The sequence below is a fragment of the Andrographis paniculata genome, unplaced genomic scaffold (genome assembly GCF_009805555.1).
Source record: "Andrographis paniculata isolate CXL003 unplaced genomic scaffold, ASM980555v1 Contig59END, whole genome shotgun sequence".
Classification (NCBI taxonomy): Eukaryota; Viridiplantae; Streptophyta; class Magnoliopsida; order Lamiales; family Acanthaceae; genus Andrographis; species Andrographis paniculata.
The window spans coordinates 4253657-4272968 of NW_026137594.1; the positions used below are offsets into that span (position 1 = coordinate 4253657).

General features: G+C 32.6%; 3 protein-coding genes across 8 annotated transcripts; 2 read left to right on the forward strand and 1 right to left on the reverse strand.

Moving 5' to 3' along the window:
* Positions 1 to 6083: 6083 nt before the first annotated feature.
* Positions 6084 to 9042, forward strand: LOC127258118 (cysteine-rich receptor-like protein kinase 42). Its single transcript, XM_051284794.1, has 6 exons — positions 6084 to 7098; positions 7232 to 7345; positions 7425 to 7775; positions 7860 to 8094; positions 8183 to 8327; positions 8409 to 9042. Exons 1-6 carry the CDS (start codon positions 6273 to 6275, stop codon positions 8769 to 8771), a joined length of 2034 nt encoding a protein of 677 aa, XP_051140751.1. The 5' UTR covers positions 6084 to 6272; the 3' UTR covers positions 8772 to 9042.
* On the reverse strand, positions 8327 to 11117 carry LOC127258119 (sirohydrochlorin ferrochelatase, chloroplastic). 6 transcript variants are annotated; one of them, XR_007840213.1, is made up of 8 exons: positions 11003 to 11117; positions 10639 to 10880; positions 10183 to 10244; positions 9961 to 10071; positions 9768 to 9860; positions 9581 to 9680; positions 9082 to 9370; positions 8327 to 8832 (listed from the first exon to the last, which is right to left on the reverse strand). XR_007840213.1 is itself a non-coding variant. In XM_051284795.1 (7 exons), exons 1-7 carry the CDS (start codon positions 11041 to 11043, stop codon positions 9348 to 9350), a joined length of 672 nt encoding a protein of 223 aa, XP_051140752.1. In that variant the 5' UTR covers positions 11044 to 11117; the 3' UTR covers positions 8909 to 9347. The 6 variants fall into 6 exon arrangements, 5 of the variants coding, with proteins under 5 accessions (XP_051140752.1, XP_051140753.1, XP_051140755.1 ...); XM_051284795.1 differs by lacking the exon at positions 8327 to 8832 and having other exon boundaries at positions 8909 to 9370; XM_051284796.1 differs by lacking the exon at positions 8327 to 8832 and having other exon boundaries at positions 8909 to 9370; positions 9530 to 9680; positions 11003 to 11116.
* Positions 11118 to 11605: 488 nt separating this feature from the next.
* On the forward strand, positions 11606 to 17155 carry LOC127258552 (glycosyltransferase BC10-like). The gene is made up of 11 exons (XM_051285426.1): positions 11606 to 12307; positions 13086 to 13202; positions 13432 to 13532; positions 13694 to 13765; positions 14060 to 14141; positions 14273 to 14353; positions 15086 to 15124; positions 15224 to 15289; positions 15398 to 15547; positions 15845 to 15973; positions 16063 to 17155. The coding sequence occupies exons 1-11, from the start codon at positions 12077 to 12079 to the stop codon at positions 16105 to 16107; spliced, it is 1113 nt and encodes a 370-aa protein (XP_051141383.1). The 5' UTR covers positions 11606 to 12076; the 3' UTR covers positions 16108 to 17155.
* Positions 17156 to 19312: the final 2157 nt, after the last annotated feature.

Below are 19312 nucleotides of genomic sequence, written 5' to 3' on the forward strand. Positions count from 1 at the left end.
ATTAAAAAAATATTTGAAATATTTTACGTTTCTTATTTGTATAAAATTTACGTAATTTAGGTTTTTATTTATAATCAAATATCAGTTTTGGATAAGAAAGTATTTGATGCAAACTCTATATTCACACAAATATTTCACTCAATAAATAAAACACTGCATTTTTATTAAAATATAAATGAGTGTTATATAATCTACCATATTTTTTTACTATGATACATGGTGGCTATTCTATATTAACATAATAAAAATACAACACACGTGAATTAACAACACATGATATATATGTTATATATATATATGCTGATAGCATATAATAACGAGATAGACACCACACACTATAAATACAACATATGATGTGTTAAATAAAAGCATGTAGCTATACTGCATGCATTTTATATGCAGAAATTAATTGTAAATTATATTCATTCCCGTTTTACATAATTTGCTCATATTTTTTTATTTTTGTCTGTCTTACATAATTTGTCTTTTTTTTTTTGAAAAATTGATTATACACTTTAATCATATTTGAAAATTTAATTTTTTTAATCTTAATTAAACTATTTATTAGTTATCTTAGTCTTAATTTATAATTATTTTTAGTAAATAATAAATATTTTTATAAATACACTTCGTAATTACTTACTAATTATGACATTTAATGTTTGTTCTATATTAACATGATATACAAATATGTATACCACATAACTGAACATCATATGTCATAATCAAAGATTATATGTACAGTTGATTTCGGCACGTGAAGTTATTTGTACAATATATCTATATCCTTTTATTTAAAACAACATATAGTGTGAATTGTGGTAATCATAAAGTTCGATTAAAAAAACAAAAAAACTTCTAATTATCATTTAAACAATATTATTTCCAATTTTTTTTAAAAAAATCCAATGTGAGGCGGTACATTTTTATTTATTTCCTCGGTCCCGTGTAATATGGGTCTATTATTGTAGACACGAGAATTTAGGTAAGGTATAATTAGTAAGTAATTAAGAAATATATTAGTAAAAATAATTATTATTTAGTAAAAATAAATTATAGATTAAGATTAAGATAACTAAATAATTTAATTAAGATTAAAAAAATTTAAATTTAAAATTTTAAAATATAATTAAAGTGTATAATTAATTTTCCAAAAAATAAAAGGACAAATTATGTGGAACTGACGAAAATAAAAAATAGAAACAAATTATGTGGGACTCGAGAGTATTTATTTAGGGTTAGAAAACAAAGACACACGAGGTTGACGTGAAAAGGACAGAAGTTTTCAATTCATTTTGTTATATAATTTTGGATGACTTTTCTCGTATGCTAATCAACTTTTTAAATTATTCCTACTTAGGATATGTTATGATCGCCGTCCATCAAGGGAGGAAAACACACCATAATTCACCAATGTACGATGTTTCCAAAATCTTGTTATTTATTTATTTATTTACTTTTTTCATTACTCTCAATATTATATACTTCCTCCGTTCCAGAACAAGGTTGTTGTTTATTTTTTACACAATAAAATTTTAAATATTAGTATTATAATGGATTGTTGTGAAAAAGACAAAAATACCTCTATTAATATTGTATAATATAAAAGTAATGACATTTGTGTAATATAGTGTAAGTTGAAAGGGTATTTATTATGTTATGCATGTAGTACAATTACTAAATTAGAAAATTGTAACCTTGTTTTGGGACGGACGAAAATAGAAAATGACAATCTCTCAATGTGACAGAGGGAGTAGATTTTTTGGTATTAATAAAAATATATTGATTATACTCCCCCCGGTCCCATAAATATAGTTTTAATTGAGTTGGAAACTAGATTTAAGAAATATTGATATTATATTGGTAGTGGATAAAAAGTATGGATAAAAAGACTTTTTTGCCTTTGTGAGTGTATTAGTAAAAAAATAGTGGCAATTATGTAATAAAAATGAAAAAGTATGAGTAGTTTTATGGTGATAGGGTTATTTATGGAAATAAGACTATTGCTTTGGGACGGACAAAAATGGTAAACAACACTATTATATTGGAACGAATGAAATATATAATATCAAGACTTATAAAACACAAACCAAACACACCGTATTATTTTGTGCATGTATATATATCATTTCAATTACTTCTCATTCCACATAAATTGTTTATATTTTTATTTTGGTTCACTCTACATAATTTGTTATTTATAATATTTATACATTTTAATAAAATTTTATATTAATTAAATTAATTAATTATTTTAATTTTAATATATAATTATTTATATTATTCAATAATTATTTACATATTATAATCTTTATAAATTTGTCTGTAAACTGGACAACTAAGGTGTGTAGGCGAAATTTTATTTTTGAAAATTTTTAGATTTTTAATATTTTATATGTTTATATATTGGAATAATGTGTGATTTTAAGAGGGAAGGTGATGGTTAATTATTTTTTTATTTATTAATTATATGTTGGATAAATTGTGGTTGGATTTGATTAAGATTTAATAATATTCAAGGATGACCATAATATTTCTAAAAAAATATTTTATACATGTTTGCATTAATTTCAGTCTAAAAATACTTTTGAAATTGAAATAAGTAAAAGCAATTTTAAATTAAAATTATTTTTTTAACAATATAATAATAATAATAATAATATAATAGTATAATATAAAAATAATTAACTTATATATTATATTTAATAAAAATTTTAAAATATAATTATATTATTATTTTTAATTTATATACTATAATTAAATTAAAATTTAAAATTATAATTGAGATATCAAATTTAAATAAGAGTATATAAATTTTTTAATTATACTAAAATTATTAATTTATATAATTTTAAAATAAGTTGCAAAATATAAATCATTTAAAAATAGATTGTAATTTTATTTATAATTTATACATTATCTTTAAATTAAAATTTTAAAATATAAATAACAATTTTTTTATATTTTAATTTGAAATCTATAATATAATTAATAAAAATTAAAAATAAATTATAAAAGTTTTATAAAAAATTACAATTATATTAATAAAATGTCTTTGGTGTAATTTAACAATTTTAAAGCACTTTCAACTCTATTACATCTCAATCCAAATGAGCTTTAATATATTTCAATATGCTATGGATGTCAGTTATTTTGGATTATTAGAGTGTATAATAATATTTTATCACATTTAACCATATGTTTATTATAATGAATTAAAATCCAGGATCGATTAAAGCCCGCTATACTAATATACTAATTAAGAATAATTAATCATACATACATGGATATAATTAATTTATCAAGTAATATTTATATTAAAATTTAGGATAAATTGATTTTTTAGTCATGCTGACATCTTTATCATTTTAGTCTTGTATCTGGAACATATAACAAACTAGCCCATAAGTAATTTTTTTTTTTTAATTCTAGTCCTCCGGCACCGGAGATGCCTACATAACACCCGCATGGCTCGCCGTAGGACACGTGTCCGCCAAGTCAGCGACACTTGGCAACACGTGTATTATTATTTTTAATTATTTTAAAATTTTTAATTTTAAATTTTTTAAAAAAATATATATATATTCTTTTTTTAACAAAAAAGACAAAGTAAATAAATTAATTTTTCTTTAAAATAAAAAAATAAAAAAATCCACGTGTCCGTCAGGTCGCTGACATGACGGACACGTGTCCTCCAACGAGCTACGCGGGTAACGCATAGACATCTTCGGTGTCAGAGGACTAAAAATGCGAAAAATTTTTTTACTTATGCGATTAGTTTGAGACAAACTCCAATTTCAAGATTAAAATGATAAAATAGTCTAGTTATGAGAAAATAAAATCAGTTGACCCTAGTGTTAAAATATGAAATTGAAAATTTCTATTTCAATCGTAAGAATACGTACATATTTATAGTGATATATAAATCGTTTACATAAGACAAGAATCCCATGAAACTCTTAAATAAGATAACTAACATAAATATAATATATTGCTTCTAAATATATTTTAACACCCCTCCTCAAACTCAAGATATGATGGAACAAACTTGAGTTTGTGAAGTGACCGAAAAAGATATAGCCGAGATTTTCCACGTACGAATTTGAATTGACCAAGATTGTCTGAAAGTGGTGTAGCCGTCCACTGAATTAGAGTCAAAAGCAGAACTCTCAACACCGTTAGAATTGGAAACAGGACTCGCTCGCTCACAACGGAACTAAAACTGAAAACATGACTCGCTCACTCTATAGGGCTAGAGTCGGAAACATGACTCTCCCGCTCTCAATAGAGTTAGAGTAAAAAACAGGACTCTCAACGACGTTAGAATCGAAAGTAGATGGAGACGACATGAAAATAATAACATGATCCTGGATAGAAGCAAATACATTAATAAAATATAAAAATATATACGGGATATAACAAGTTATTGAGGTACCGGGAGAGAATTTGGTTTTGATACCATGCTAGAATATAAACTAAAATTCTCTATTTCAATCATAAGAATACGTACATATTTATAGTGATATATAAATCGTCTAAATAATACAAGAATCCCATAAAACTTTTAAATAAGACAACTACCGTAAATATAATATATAGCTTCTAAATATATTTTAACACCCATCCACAAATTCTTAAATAATACTAATACTTATTAATAATATAATCCGTTAAAGTAAATGTACATTGTATATATATATATATATATTTATATTATTCATAACACTTATGAAAATATTTTTAGAAAACATTTTCATAATGATGTTGTCAAATAATATTCTCATGATAATTTGCAGAGTCAAATATTTAAACACAAATGTTAATAAAAATGAGTAATAATAATAATTTTTTATTTTTTATAATTAAAAAGTAAAAATAATATTTTTTTTTTTGGCTAAAAAAACAAATACTGTAATGACAATAAAAAAAAAAAAAAAAGCTTAACGAAAAGAATATATGTATTATATTGAAGTATATTTATTTATCTTAATGCTATATATATATATTAATATTGAAAATGAAATAATTATAAGGTTTATGGACTTTATTTCGTTGCATAGCATTTTTATTTATTTGCATTAATAGATTTCATGTTACATCAATTTCAAATTTGAACTCATTCATTTAATTAGTTGCAACCACATACCCTAATTATATATATCTATATTGGGTCCAACTGCTGTTTTAATTATGTATTCCTAATTTATCCAATATTTTGGGAACGCGCAATTCATGTGCCACGACTTTTCTGTAATTTCCTAGCTGTGAAATAATCATGATTTAAAATATATATATATATATATATTATTTAATTATAGTTTGAAAAGACAATAATAATAAAGAGGAAGACAAGGCAAGTAGGTTTGAAGATTACCCAACTTTGACATTGTAGCAACACAAAACAATTATTGAACTTTTGTTTTGCTACCTAGTCATGCTTCCCCATTCATTTTTCCAGATTTTATAAATCTGTATTATATATATATATATATATATTCATTATTTATTCCATAAAGGTAAAAAAAAATAAAATCTATATTGCAATTTTATTTAAAATATTTCATTTAATGTCATTTCTTTACTATATGCATTTGTAACGGGACCGACATCATAATAATTACGCTAAAGTGTACAGAATTCACGAATTATATATTTATATTTCTAAATATTTAAAAAATTATAAATATATATATTTAGTTTTAAAAAATTGTAAAAATAAACTTTTATAACTTAAAGAAAAATAACTATTTTTAGTATATTTACTATTTTTTGAGGCTAAATATAAAAAAAATAAATATATTTGTAATTTTAGAGGTTTAGAAATTGAGTTTTTAAAATTTATCGTCACTACAGTTAAATAAGACCAGAGTTAGACACAAAATTTATGAAAAGTATAGCTAACAGTTTTAAAAAGTCAATTTTGTAAAATTTAGGCTAGTAATAAAGTACTCCAGTGTTACTTTAGATTAATTAGTGGTAAATGCAGTTACAAAGGGTTAATCTCCCGCCGTCCATTTTTCAGTTGATGAGGTGTCAACAGTGTAGATTGGTTGATGTTCGTAATTGTGGATGCAGTAGCATTACTTGGTATAATTAATAATGAAGCTTAGCTTTACAGTGAGAAGAAGAAATCCGACGAGGAGGAGGAGGAAGTGTTCTTCTTCGTCCGGCGTCCTCACGGTTCGTTTCTGTTAGCTCCACCAATCTGATTTCCATTTAAGCTACCAGTTGCTTGCCGTTTTTCCGTCGCGATCTTGCTTCAACGGCTTCGAATGCCGCTGCAGTTGCGTATTGGTGTATCTAATCAATTGCAGGAGTTTTTATTAATGAATTGTTTGGTACCGAGTTTGCGCCGCCGACGATGGATGATCGCCGTCGTGATTTTTGTCGCGGCTCGAATGTTGCTGTTTTCCGTTGCCGAATCGACGATTTACGAAGCTGGTTTGTTCTGCGGCAAGTCTCTGCCGCCGCCGAACACCACTTTTATCCCTATGTTTGTCACGTTGATGGAAGGCCTTTCGCAGCGAGTCACGGCCAACGGAAGTGGCCAGAACGCCGTACATTCGAGTAAGGTTTCGATATACACTCTGGCGCAGTGCTACGGTTATTTGCGTCACAACGACTGCCTCCAGTGCTACGCCGCGAGCCGCACGCGCCTCCCGCGCTGCCTTCCCTCGGTCTCCGGCCGCATTTACTTCGACGGTTGCTTCCTGCGCTACGATAACCACAGTTTTTTCAAGGAGAGCGTGGATTCAGTTACCGATAAGGTGAATTGCAGCTCCACGGTCGGTGACGAAGCTGGTGGTATGGATTCCGATTTCAGGAAGAATGTCGGGGAGCTGCTCCGTAATGTGACCACGAGCGCAGTGGTGAATGGCGGTTATGCCGTTCGGGAGGGTAAAGGCGTGTTTGGATTGGCGCAGTGTTGGAATACTCTGACCAAGGAAGGCTGTAGAGCGTGTTTCGCAAAGGCGAGAAGAGAGATTACCGGATGTTTGCCTGGGAGAGAAGGCAGAGCGCTGTATACTGGCTGCTATGTGAGGTATTCGACATTGAAATTTTTCTCAAATCAATCTCTGGAAGGAAACTCAAATTCTGGTGAGTTTTAAGCCAAATCACTCCATAAATTCCCACTACGTTTCACGAACTACCTTCCTTCTTCCTTAAGTACGATCAGAATCACCACACTGTGTATTCTCTGTGCCCTAATTGCTGGTTATTATTCTTCCAGGGGTCTTTCGAAGAGGAGAATTAATCGCAGTTGTTCTGGCCATGATAGCCTTCGTCATGCTCTGTCTCTTTTCCTCTTACGCTGCTTTCAGAAGATGGAAAAAACAGAAGCAAGGTATTATTAACTGAAATGATTCTTGCAAGATACCTTGAAGTTACGATTTCTCGCATCATTCAACTTGCATTCTGTGCAGAACGCAACAATCTAGGCCAGATTTCATATTCCTACAACAAGTCCGGTTTGAATTTCAAATACGAAGTGCTGGAGAAGGCAACCAATTATTTCAATCCCGAAAGGAAAGTAGGCCAAGGAGGAGCAGGTTCTGTTTACAGGGGAACCTTACCGAGTGGGAAAACCGTGGCTGTGAAGAGATTGTTCTTCAGCACCCGGCAGTGGGTCGACGAGTTCTTCAACGAGGTCAATCTTATCAGCGGAATTGAGCACAAGAGCCTTGTCAAGCTTCTTGGCTGTAGCATTGAAGGCCCTGAAAGTCTTCTAGTTTATGAATTTGTCCCCAACAAGAGCCTTGAACATTACCTGTTCGGTAAGTCTCTTCCTCCCTTCACTAATATAGATAAGAACATTACCAAAATCTTATATGATGATATGCTGTCTGATCCAACTACAGAAAAGAACAAAGTAAAAGTTCTGAGTTGGAAGGAGCGTTACAACATTATTGTTGGAATAGCTGAAGGGCTTTCATTCCTTCACGAAGGCTTGGAACTCAGAATAATCCACAGGGACATCAAGAGCAGCAATGTACTTCTTGATGAGAATCTCGACCCCAAGATCGCAGATTTTGGCCTAGCACGATGTTTTGCAGCTGATAAAACTCATCTCAGCACAGGGATTGCAGGCACATTGTAGCACACTGATTCCCTTCAATATCATAAACATGTTGCAATAGATTTGTCTATTATTATAAACTAACACATGATTGTTGGTTTGCAGAGGATACATGGCCCCCGAGTACCTCATAAAAGGGCAACTCACCGAGAAGGCTGATGTTTATAGTTTTGGCGTGCTGGTTCTCGAAATCATCTGTGGTAGAAAGAGCAATGCTTTTGTCGAGGAATCCGGATCTCTTCTACAAACAGTAATTAACCATTTTCACACCATTTGTATACATTCCCCACTATACATAAACTGTATATTCATCCAGTCTTTATGGAACCAGGTATGGAAGCTTTACAAGACTAACAAATTAACAGAATCAGTAGATCCATGTTTAGCAGATGCCTATCCAGCCAAAGAAGCATCCAAAGTCCTGACAATCGGGCTGCTATGCGCACAGGCATCTGCCACACAGAGGCCATCAATGGTGGATGTTGTGCAGATGCTTACAGACGAAAACCGCAAAATCCCAGAGCCAAACCAGCCTCCATTTTTGAACACCAGCTCCATCTCAGCCTGCTCCACTAGATCCTCCTACAGCCTAAACAGTTTGATGTCAGGTCAGGCAACAAAAGCTCAAGCATCATACACTTCCACCGAGTCTTTCAGCAATCAGAGCTCCGACGACCATCTCCGAATGAAGTAGATAACATTAACGTGCTAGTACAAGACTGAAGACCCTCGTTTCTTCCGGAAATCCTACTTCACTTCCTCCACAGAGGTTAAAGAAAAAAACATCAAATTCTTTTACAATCCTTAGGGTACAGCAGTTCTATTTGGCAATGAGCTTCAAAGTTCCAGGTAAGTTTTGCAAGAACAGAAATTTGTCATAATAGTGTAGACCATAGCATAATTTTCATTACAGTTAAGTTAGCTTAGGCAAAATGGTGAATTATAGGCAAGTTTTTTTTCCTACAAGAAGTAGTTGAAATAAGGAAGAGGGTGGTTGTCCTGACCCCATTTGCATTGTATCTCCAACATGTTGTGTTTAGTAACTTTCTGGCTGCATCTCTGAAACATTGTCAACCTTTCAGTCGAAGCCGTAACAATAAATTGCGATGCGACACAGCATCTTGCGAGTGTGTGTACGTGTGACTCAAACTGTGTATGGGACCACGTGTGCTGCGATTGCCCGCCCGACAGTTGGCAAGATGGACCAGACGATAGTCGACGACAAGAACAATCACTCCACATGATCATCCTTGGAATCTCTCTGTTCTATTCAAAACATCATCATTCTGTGTCCTGGGACATCAGACAGTTGCGTGTCAATTTCGAAGTTTAATTTACTCACAACAAAGATATGAGCAAAGGGTTGAGATCAGAAAGACATGAAACAATTTTAACAACTGCAACACTACGCATAAAATGTGCATTGCAAATTTTGAAATTTTGAAAATTCACCGATGCCAATATCCAACATGACTTTCAGACGGGTAAGCTTAACGGACTAACTATAGACTCGACATTTTCCTGTTCCAGCGCATACAGAACACTCATCCTCCTCGCCAGCAACATGGCTCAAGCAATAACTAATTCTGTCGTTCACCACATCCTGCAATAAATTGCTACCTAAATTCATTTTTCCGCTTAGGGATCATGATTAAAACCTAAAACCGGATATAGGATGATATTATTATACCACGAGCAGTTCGTGCAGACCAAGAGGGGCAGTAATCACATATGACGCCCCTGGATGCTCTTTTGCAGCTTCGGCAGTTAGAGAAGGAATATCCTGTAAATTGCAAATAGTCAAGCACATCGGCATCCAAGCAACATAATCATTTAATTGGGGTGTTCAAAATTACGATCTACATTATCTGCTATGGAATCACCTGGTGCCAATGTCTTCCAGGAAACAAGAAAAAAGGGCTCACAATAACTCGGCGTGCTCCTTGTTGAATGCATGCAGTGAAAGCATCCTTGATGGATGGCTCAGCCAGTTCCTAATTGCAAAAGGAAGATATCACATGGAATAAAGCATCTTTAAGTCAGATCCTTAATGAAAAATCTATAAATTTGCATTGAATAATAGATGTAAAACATGGGATTAATACCATATGAGCTGGCTCGACGATCGGATATTGAGTTTTTTCTTTGAACATAGCCACAAACTCATCTGAACAAGTAAACATCACAGTAAATATTGTATCAGCATATGCACTGAAATTACAGTAACCACCATTACAAATTGCATATTATCCTCTAAATCACAACATGCTTTTTTAGAAATAGTTCATTGATCAATCGTGCAGTCTGTGAATCATCGAATGCATAAAAAAGCTACTCAGTTGAAATGATTTACTGCGAGTATAATAATGGTCGAAATCTAGGCGTAGAATACAAAATCGAGAAGAATACATGACAGTTTAAAATTAATACGCTGAATTTCTAGCACAGCTGAACAATTGGTAACAAAACCACCACAATAGTTTAACTAGCAAAGTATTCGATTCGCAAACTACGAATCGATAGTGAAAAAAACTGATAAATCATGAAAATGAACTGCTTACTCAACATAAGGTTGGACTCCTTGCGACGCGAACCATGGTCAACAATAATGACACCATCACCTTCGCCAACGACGCCTTTTCGTCCCTCCGTCCTGAAGCCACCGCCATTTGCAGTGGACACACGCAACCTCGAAGGTAAATATTCGGTTCTCAATTTCACAAACTCATGAACTGACCGACCAGAGACTCTCACAATTCCTCGTCCACTTTTCGGAGAAAATAAATTCGACCTTGCAATTACCCTCTCATAGTTTCCCAATTACCAAACCCCAAAAAAGAAGCAACCTTGAGTTCCTCGAAACAGATACAAAAACCAAACAGTATAGCAAAGACGAATTTCACTGAAGAAGGCGAAATCACTCACCTATTTCCCACGTTCAGCGACGATGACGGCGACGACTCCATTCCCGGCAGCAGCTTCTTCTGCAGTCCCTCCACCCTTTTCCTTTCTCAGCTTTAATTATCTAAAAAAATAAAAATAAACTTTTCCGTTATATTGGGCCGAATATATTTATTGAGCCTCCACATGCGGCCCAATTAGTAGAAAACACTTCAAGGCCCAATTTAAGTTGTTCACTAGCCCTAATTTATTTTGTATTTTATTTTTCACTTTATTTGCATTGGGGATTGAGAAATAAAGAATCGTCACAAGTTGGTTGCTAACGAATAATTAAAAATTTCTTTTCTAACTAATATGGTAGTATTGCACATCTAAATCTAGTGCTTGATGCAACATCTCATCTAGCCTTGTGGGAATTAGACACATGCTTTATATTTGGTATCCCAATAAATAAATAAATATATATAAAACCAAAAAAGCCTGCAGAGGACAGGTCGATCAACGGGGCAACGGGCACACATCACATGCGCCTATGATAATTAGAATAATCATTCCACTCGGGTCGGGTTAGGGTTCGGGTTCGGGTTCGCATTTAAAGGAGCGACATTTAAAGGGTACGCAACGCAAGGGAGGTGCGGTGTGCTATTAAAAGCCGACACCGCACACAATCTTGTTGCTTCCTTTCCATTCATACTTTCTCACTCTCCAAGCCAAGTCTTCTTCTCTTCTGGTCTCTGGATGGTGCGGAGGAGTTTTGGTTTGCGTGGTTTGGAGGTTGATCGAGCTTTCGGATGTGCGTTTCGGAGATGGTCATCGATTTTTGTGCGAGCGGATGTTGTTTATGTGTGGTAACTGGAGATGACTTGGGGAGATTGTAGTGGTTTGGGCGAGTTTTGGAGTTTTTTCCGTGTGTTTGGAGGTCTTTGGGAGTGAATTTGGGCGTAGATCGAGTGGAACTAGAGCAGCTGCCATGTGTGTGGGTGAAAAAGCGCCGTGTGATCGACGTTGGTGAACGGAAATGCACTGTGGATATGTTATTGTAGAATGTAGTGGTTTTGAGATGCTTGAAGGCATTGGGTTGGATTATTTCTAGTGCGGATGAAGCGGAGGTCGAATTCTCAGAAATTTCACCTTTCATGGAGGAGAAAATTTCTCGCTGTGGTTTTACTTGTATTTTGTCTAGCAACCATCGGATTGATGGAATCGCAGTACAGTAGAGTCAGAACATTGATGTTAATATCTCCTCCTTTGCTAAAGCCGAAAATTGCTTTTCTTTTTATTGCTCGGAATCGGATTCCACTAGATATGGTGTGGGATGTATTTTTCCAGGTAACTGCTTGGTCTATCTTTCTAAAATTTTGTTGCTATGGCAATTTTGGAAACCGATTTAACTTCACTTATTGCATTAAATGTCACTTTGCTATTTTTGGTTTGATCTTGGGCATCTGTTTGCGTGATAGAAAAAATTGATCAATTTCCTTTTATGTTGCCGTTGCATATTAATTAATCTTATTGTTAGTTAACACTTGCAATACAATATTTAAGTTGCTTTTACTTTTTCCTGGATAGTGAAGTATATAATTAAATATCTCTATTGTATTCTTGCATTTCCACCGAGCTTGCAAAACCAGTTTTATATAGAAGGCCAGCTAATTGTCAACTTCAACACGAATATCATTGATGCATTGATTGGTTCGTGTTGTCATTGTATTACTCTTTAGAATTTTCTTTTCCCAGTATGAACCCGACATGGAAACTGGCTGTTTTCTGGGGACCATTTATTTGCCATTTTCTTTTAACTGATTCTGGCATTGATGGGTTCGATTCATTAGCAAGTTCTTCATGAATTTAATCTAAGTTGACCTTTCTCATGAATCTATTTGGTGAATTCATTATAACATTCAGAGATCTAAATAAAGTGTTAGATTGTCCTTTCTAGTTTTGCCAGTTGTCCATCAGTGTTTTGTTTGAGGGTTTTGATTTGAATAATAAAATTTTGAATTGAAACTTTGTAGCACTATTTTTTCAGACCCTGCAGGTGGATTTCTGTGAATCATTTTCTAGGGATCTTTTCATGTATCAACTGAACCATTGTGTTGTTTTTCAGGGCGATACTGAGAACAGATTTTCTATCTATGTCCATTCAAGGCCTGGGTTCTTGCTGACCCAAGCAACAACAAGATCAGAATTTTTCTTAAACTGTCAGATAAACAATAGCATACAGGTGAAATTTTTTTGGCTTAGATTGCACCTGTTTTGTTCTAAAGTATCAAAACTTGTACTACTATATTGTTAAGTGTTATACAATTAACTTAAAATGAAAAGGAGGCAGTGTATTTTCCTCATAATATGATATTTGCATTGCTTCCACCTGTTACTTTATGTCAGAACATTAAAACCTAACCATTCTTGTCATTTCTTCAAGTAATCACTGGCAAGTGTTCCTTTATTAGGTAGAATGGGGAGAAGCAAGCATGATCAAAGCAGAGCGCATTTTGCTTCAGCATGCACTGATGGATCCTTTTAACAGTCGGTTTGTTTTTGTCTCAGACAGGTAAGCATTTGTTTCAGTGGTTCGAGAGTTTTAAGATCCCCCTTGACTTCTTACCTTTTATCTAAGATTAATATATACTGGTTTTTTTATTTCCTGCATTTTCTGTTCATTTATAATATTTGTGATTGATGTGCTTTTTTATTGTTTTTCCCTATTTGCAGTTGCATACCTTTGTATAATTTCAGCTACACATATGACTACATAATGTCTACCTCAAGTAGCTTCGTGGACAGGTATTGGAGGCTTCATTGTTACCCTATAGCAGTCCCTGACGTTCGAAAACTAGGGTGTGTTTGTTTGGGGTTTTAGATTTTGGGTTGAGATTTTAATAGTAAAAAAATTGAATTAGAATAGCTGTATGATGTCTTATGTGATATTTTGAATGTAGAATTGATTTTTAGTATAATATAAAAAATGAAAATAAGTGTTTGATTTAATAAAGAAAACTAAAACTGCTAGGAATGTTTACATACTTGTGTAGTATCTATTTAGCTCATGGAAACTTCTTGGTCTATTTGTGCCAAAAGCTTTGCTGATAAGAAAGAAAGTCGTTACAATCCAAGAATGCACCCAACGATTCCAGTTGAGAACTGGAGGAAAGGATCTCAGGTAACTCTTTCTCTTGCTATTCCCTGGTTTGGACTAGTTTGGACAATGTCTTTTCACCCACAGATGAAAATATGAAAACGAGAACAGAACAAAGAAATAAAATCTTCCCTGTTTTTATTGTCTACGTGCAGTGGGTTGTTCTGACTAGAAAGCATGCAAGGATTGTAGTTGAGGATGAATCTGTCTTTCCTATGTTTCAGTTGCATTGCAAGGCAAGTGCCTATAACTTACTTTCTACTTCTTGCTGTAATTATGGTGATGTAACACTCTGCCTTAGTAAATTCTCACACCCCCCCCCCCCCCCCCGGCGGTGTGACAGCCTTGTTAATGCAAGTGTTTCTATTGCTTGTATGTGGAAGGTGCTACACTTTATGTTTATGGCTTTATTCTGATGCTAAATTCGAGTGTATTTGTTTGGGGGTTTGGATTTTAGTTTGGGATTTAAATAGTAAAAAATTTATGTTGGAATAGTTGTACGATGTGATATAAGAATGTATTGATGTGATATTTTTAATGTAAAATTGATATAGTATAATCTAGAAAATGAAAATAAAAAATAAGTGTTTGATTTGATGTTTTTGGGGGAAAAAAAAATTATAAAAATTTGGTGAAGTTTGATAAAAGAACACATGTGATATTCCGGTGGGTGCCTCTAATTTCTTCAATGATGAAATGACACATTGTGATTCTACTTTGGTCATGAGTCCAAACACCTACCCTTAATTATGAGTTTTCAACATCCTAAGCTGATGAACTTAGGCGTTTGACATGCTATGCTTAACGTGAAGTACACTCATTTCTGTTATAATTCATGCAAGAATGCATATGAAAGAGATGACGCCATATATGCATGTGTGGCTGTGTTTTCGTATCATATGTGTATCTTTTCCAAGCATCATTTATTTTAATACTGTGGTAAAACTTTCCCCTTCTCCCTGAAACAGAGAAAATCTCTACCTGAATTTTGGCGCGACCGTCCAATAGTAAGTGTTCTTTCTCCTTTTTTCCTCCTTTCCTATGATATATATATATATTGCCATGACCTTGATTTACTATATTTGTGTATTTTCTCTTATTTGTAGCCGGCCGATACATCGAAGGAACATAACTGTATACCAGACGAACATTATGTCCAGACATTGCTGGCAGTATGTACACAATTCTTCTTAAGCCTGCCTGAGCACATTTTCATTCAACCAATATATCCTATCCATCATGATATTAACAATGTCTACTGACTGTCTTTGTACACTCAGCAAAAAGGCGTGGAAGGCGAAATTACTAGAAGGTCCCTCACTCACAGCTCGTGGGATCTCTCATCTTCCAGAGATCCTAAAAGGAAAGGATGGCATCCCGCAACTTACAAGTTGGCTGATGCTACACCTGCACTCATCAAATCCATCAAGGTACTCATTTTTCCGATCTAGATTTTCAAACTATCTCTACATTCTGATATTTCTGATGGCATACTTTAGAATATACACTGCAATTTGTGTCGAAGCTATACTTTGAATCATTTCATTAGGAGAAGTCACCATCATGGTGGGAAGATCATATACAACTATATATATTTACCTTATTCACTCTCAAGAAACTAAACGTGACCATAATCATTTCCCGAAGCTATTATCACTCAAATTCTACCAGAAATAGAGTTAAAAGGTTTATATATTATATGTGAATATGCTTACTTGCGCACACAGGATATAGATAACATCTACTTCGAAACGGAGTACAGAAGAGAATGGTGCACTAGCAAGGGTAAACCCTCTAAATGCTTCCTTTTTGCGAGGAAATTTACTCGTCCTGCTGCCCTGCGGCTTCTTAACACGGTGAATCAGTTCATTCTGTTACCATTTTCATCTTTTTTGTTATTTTCCATTTGGTATCACATTCATTCTACTTTTATCTGTGGTTGCAGTCTGCTTTGGAAATTTCAAGCAAAGATCAATCGGATACAGCATAGTTAGCTAATAATTGGGGAGGAACATCGAATCATCTACTGACCTGCAGAATATCTGAATTTGTGAGAGATTTCATTCCACGGGTAAAGTAGAAAGTCATACAATATATATATAAAAAGTAATGGCATCTGTGTGCATCGTTATATAATGCATATATAGTTATGGCAGTTAATAATCCAAAATTATTATAGTAGTAGAACTAGAAGGATCATGATATGCTTCACCTTTTTGTCATTAATATTGTATTATATATTATTCTTGATTTTCTAGCGCTTCTTTCCTGCTTAGATTAACAATGAGATGATGGCTTTTAGCATATCCTAGAAAAAGATTCTAATTCTCTTAATTTTTTACTTTTTTTTGAAGTTACAAAATTAGAACAACTCAAACAATCCTTTGATCCTTATGTTATAGTGAAATGAAGTAGTAAGTTGTAAGATGAATGAGATGATTCTTGAGGGGTGTGGTGACCAATAGGTAGGTAAAATTGCTTATAACTCCCTGTGGTTTCGAAATCCAGCGTAAAATCTCTCTGTACTTTAAAAATTGCATGGTATTCCCTTATAATTTAAAAAACGTTGCATGAAACTCCACCACCACGAAACTTTCGTCGTGTGATAAGAAGATGATTTCCTATCTATATGTTTTGCATGACATGTGGTTTTATGTAATATTTTTTAAAGTATAAGTGAGCGTCATGCAATTTTTTAAAGTAAAATGAGGATTTATGTGGAGTTTCGAAACCATAAAGTGGTTTCATGCAATATTTTTTAAAGTATAAGGGGACGTCATGCAATTTTTAAAGTAGAAGAGAAATTTACGCCGAGTTTCGAAACTACATGGAAGTAATGGGCAATTTTGCCCGAATAGGTATCATTATCAAATGGTATTAATTCGATTTTGTGGTCAATTGGTATGTATAACATTATATTGGATGGTGGTGTGGGTGGACTGAAATAAAATAAAATAAAATATTCGTGTAGATGGAATCCATAGAGATAAGTAGATAGTAGTATAGTTAGTTTGCTGGTGTCCATGAATTTTTGAAATTGCAAAATAATAATAATAAAATTGACAATGGAATGCTTCGCCACCAAGCAAGCAAAGCGTGCATGCATGCAAGTGTACGTGTTGCTGCAAGAATAAGTTTGTTATTATTATTATTATTGAATGCGAATCTCATTCATTTGTTGAGTATCCTCTAACAAAGTAGTTGTAGTATATACTTCCTTTCTCATTTACTCTTTTTCCCTTTTCATTTCTTTTCCTTTTTTTTTTATTTAATTTGCACCTTCCGATAAGCTATAGAATCTCCTCCAATTAATTACTCCCTCCGTCCATTATCAGTAGTCTGGGCTTTGGCTTGGCACGAAAAATATGAAAGAAAAATAAATATTTTATTGAAAAAGTGATAGTCAGTTGAGGGTATTTTTGAAAAATTAGTTAAAAAATAAAGTAAATAAAAAAGAGAAAATGTAATAAAATTAGTGGTATTTATTGTAAATAAGTGTTGAATGGAGGATAATAATTAAAGATTGATTTGTTAAATTTGTCAAAATTAGTAATGGAATAAATTTAGTGGACGGACTAAAAAGAAAAATAAGAATAAATTTGGCGGACGAACGAGTACTATTTATTATTTGCCCCTCCATCCATTCCTTACAATGACAAATACAATTATATATCCGGCGGCGACTAAAGTGCTGAAGTATATAATTAATATAATACAAATACATCACATGAAAAAAAAAAAAAAAAAAAACACATGCTATAGTATTGATATAAATACAAATACAACATATGATCTAACACCACATGCTACAGTCTTGTACTACAATTGATTTTAGCGTACTATATAATTCACTGTAATACGTGTTCATGTCAAAAACCAAGATGGTGCTGATTTTTTGCAGCATTTATGATAATACTATATAATATATGGATTTTTGGAAATCATAATGAACTGATTAGCGTCACCAATATTGTTGTTGATTGCTTGAAAATTATTATTATTATTATTTTTTAATTCCATACGTGACCCTTTTATGTTTACAAAAATTTTGGTAAGAATCATAATTACAGTTTAATTGTATTAGTCTCTCAAAAAATAAAATAAAAATAAAAATTGGCAGAAATAATTCTTAGGTATATAATGTGACGTGGCAAGTCAAGGATTGTACGGATTACACGTGGACATTTATCTGATGATTATTTTAAAATTATAGCTAAATTTGGTATTTATCTGCCATGAATTTCAGTGTACGAGGATCCTTTCTATCAATTTCTAATTTTAATTGTGGAACTAATTCATTGTCCTCTCATTTCCATATAATTTGTTCATATTTTTAATTTTCGTCAGTTTCTACATAATTTGTTCTTTTTTTAAAAAAAAATTAATTATACACTTTAATCATATTTTAAAATTTAAAATTTAATTTTTTTAATCTTAATTAAATTATCTTAATCTTAATTTTAATCTATAATTATTTTTACTAAATAATAATTATTTTTATTAATATATTTCTTAATTAATTACTAATTATACTTTATCTAAATTTTCGTGTCTACAATCATGCATCCATATTACATGAGGGAGTACAATATTTAGTTATAATATTAAAATACATGATTTTAAAAATAAAAAATAAAAATATCATGTGATTATTATTGTTGTCATGTCTAATAATTACTTAATTAAATAAGGCTTTCGGAGCAGCGTCCACGTGTTGGAGGTTTATTTATGTTGTAGGTTGGTGGGAATGGCTAATGTGCATATGTATATATATATCCAACGCTCCACAATCAAAGAGCAACTACTTCTTAACGCTTTTCATTCTTTTTGTATAATACATAAAGACTTGTTAAACGAAGTGAGCCGTTCGTGAATTCGGTTCGATTTGATTTAGTTAAAATCGTTCGCGAACGTTAGCGAGCTAAGTCGAACAATGTAAACAGATTCGTTTGGTTAATGAACGAACCCGGGCTTTATTCACGAACGTTCATTTAAATAATATATATTTATTATAAATATTATATATACATATAAAATTATAATTTATAAATAAATAAAATATTAATTTAAATTATATAAATAAAATAATTTTAAATTTCCTTTATAATTTATATATAAATTTTAAAAAAATAAAAGAAACAAGCTCGAACGAACTCGAACGAGTTTAATCGAGCCTAAACGAGCCGAACACAAAC

Bases quoted from the DNA above. Each gene is read 5' to 3' on its own strand.
- LOC127258118 (XM_051284794.1), top strand. From the start codon at position 6,273: ATGCCGCTGCAGTTGCGTATTGGTGTATCTAATCAATTGCAGGAGTTT. The intron at 7,346-7,424 runs GTATTATTAACT...CATTCTGTGCAG, and splicing joins ATGGAAAAAACAGAAGCAAG to AACGCAACAATCTAGGCCAG. The intron at 7,776-7,859 runs GTAAGTCTCTTC...ATCCAACTACAG, and splicing joins CCTTGAACATTACCTGTTCG to AAAAGAACAAAGTAAAAGTT.
- LOC127258119 (XM_051284795.1), bottom strand. From the start codon at position 11,043: ATGGAGTCGTCGCCGTCATCGTCGCTGAACGTGGGAAATAG. The intron at 10,245-10,638 runs GTAAGCAGTTCA...TTACTTGTTCAG, and splicing joins GGAGTCCAACCTTATGTTGA to ATGAGTTTGTGGCTATGTTC. The intron at 10,072-10,182 runs GTATTAATCCCA...TTTTGCAATTAG, and splicing joins TCGTCGAGCCAGCTCATATG to GAACTGGCTGAGCCATCCAT.
- LOC127258552 (XM_051285426.1), top strand. From the start codon at position 12,077: ATGAAGCGGAGGTCGAATTCTCAGAAATTTCACCTTTCATGGAGGAGA. The intron at 12,308-13,085 runs GTAACTGCTTGG...GTTGTTTTTCAG, and splicing joins TGTGGGATGTATTTTTCCAG to GGCGATACTGAGAACAGATT. The intron at 15,974-16,062 runs GTGAATCAGTTC...CTGTGGTTGCAG, and splicing joins CCCTGCGGCTTCTTAACACG to TCTGCTTTGGAAATTTCAAG.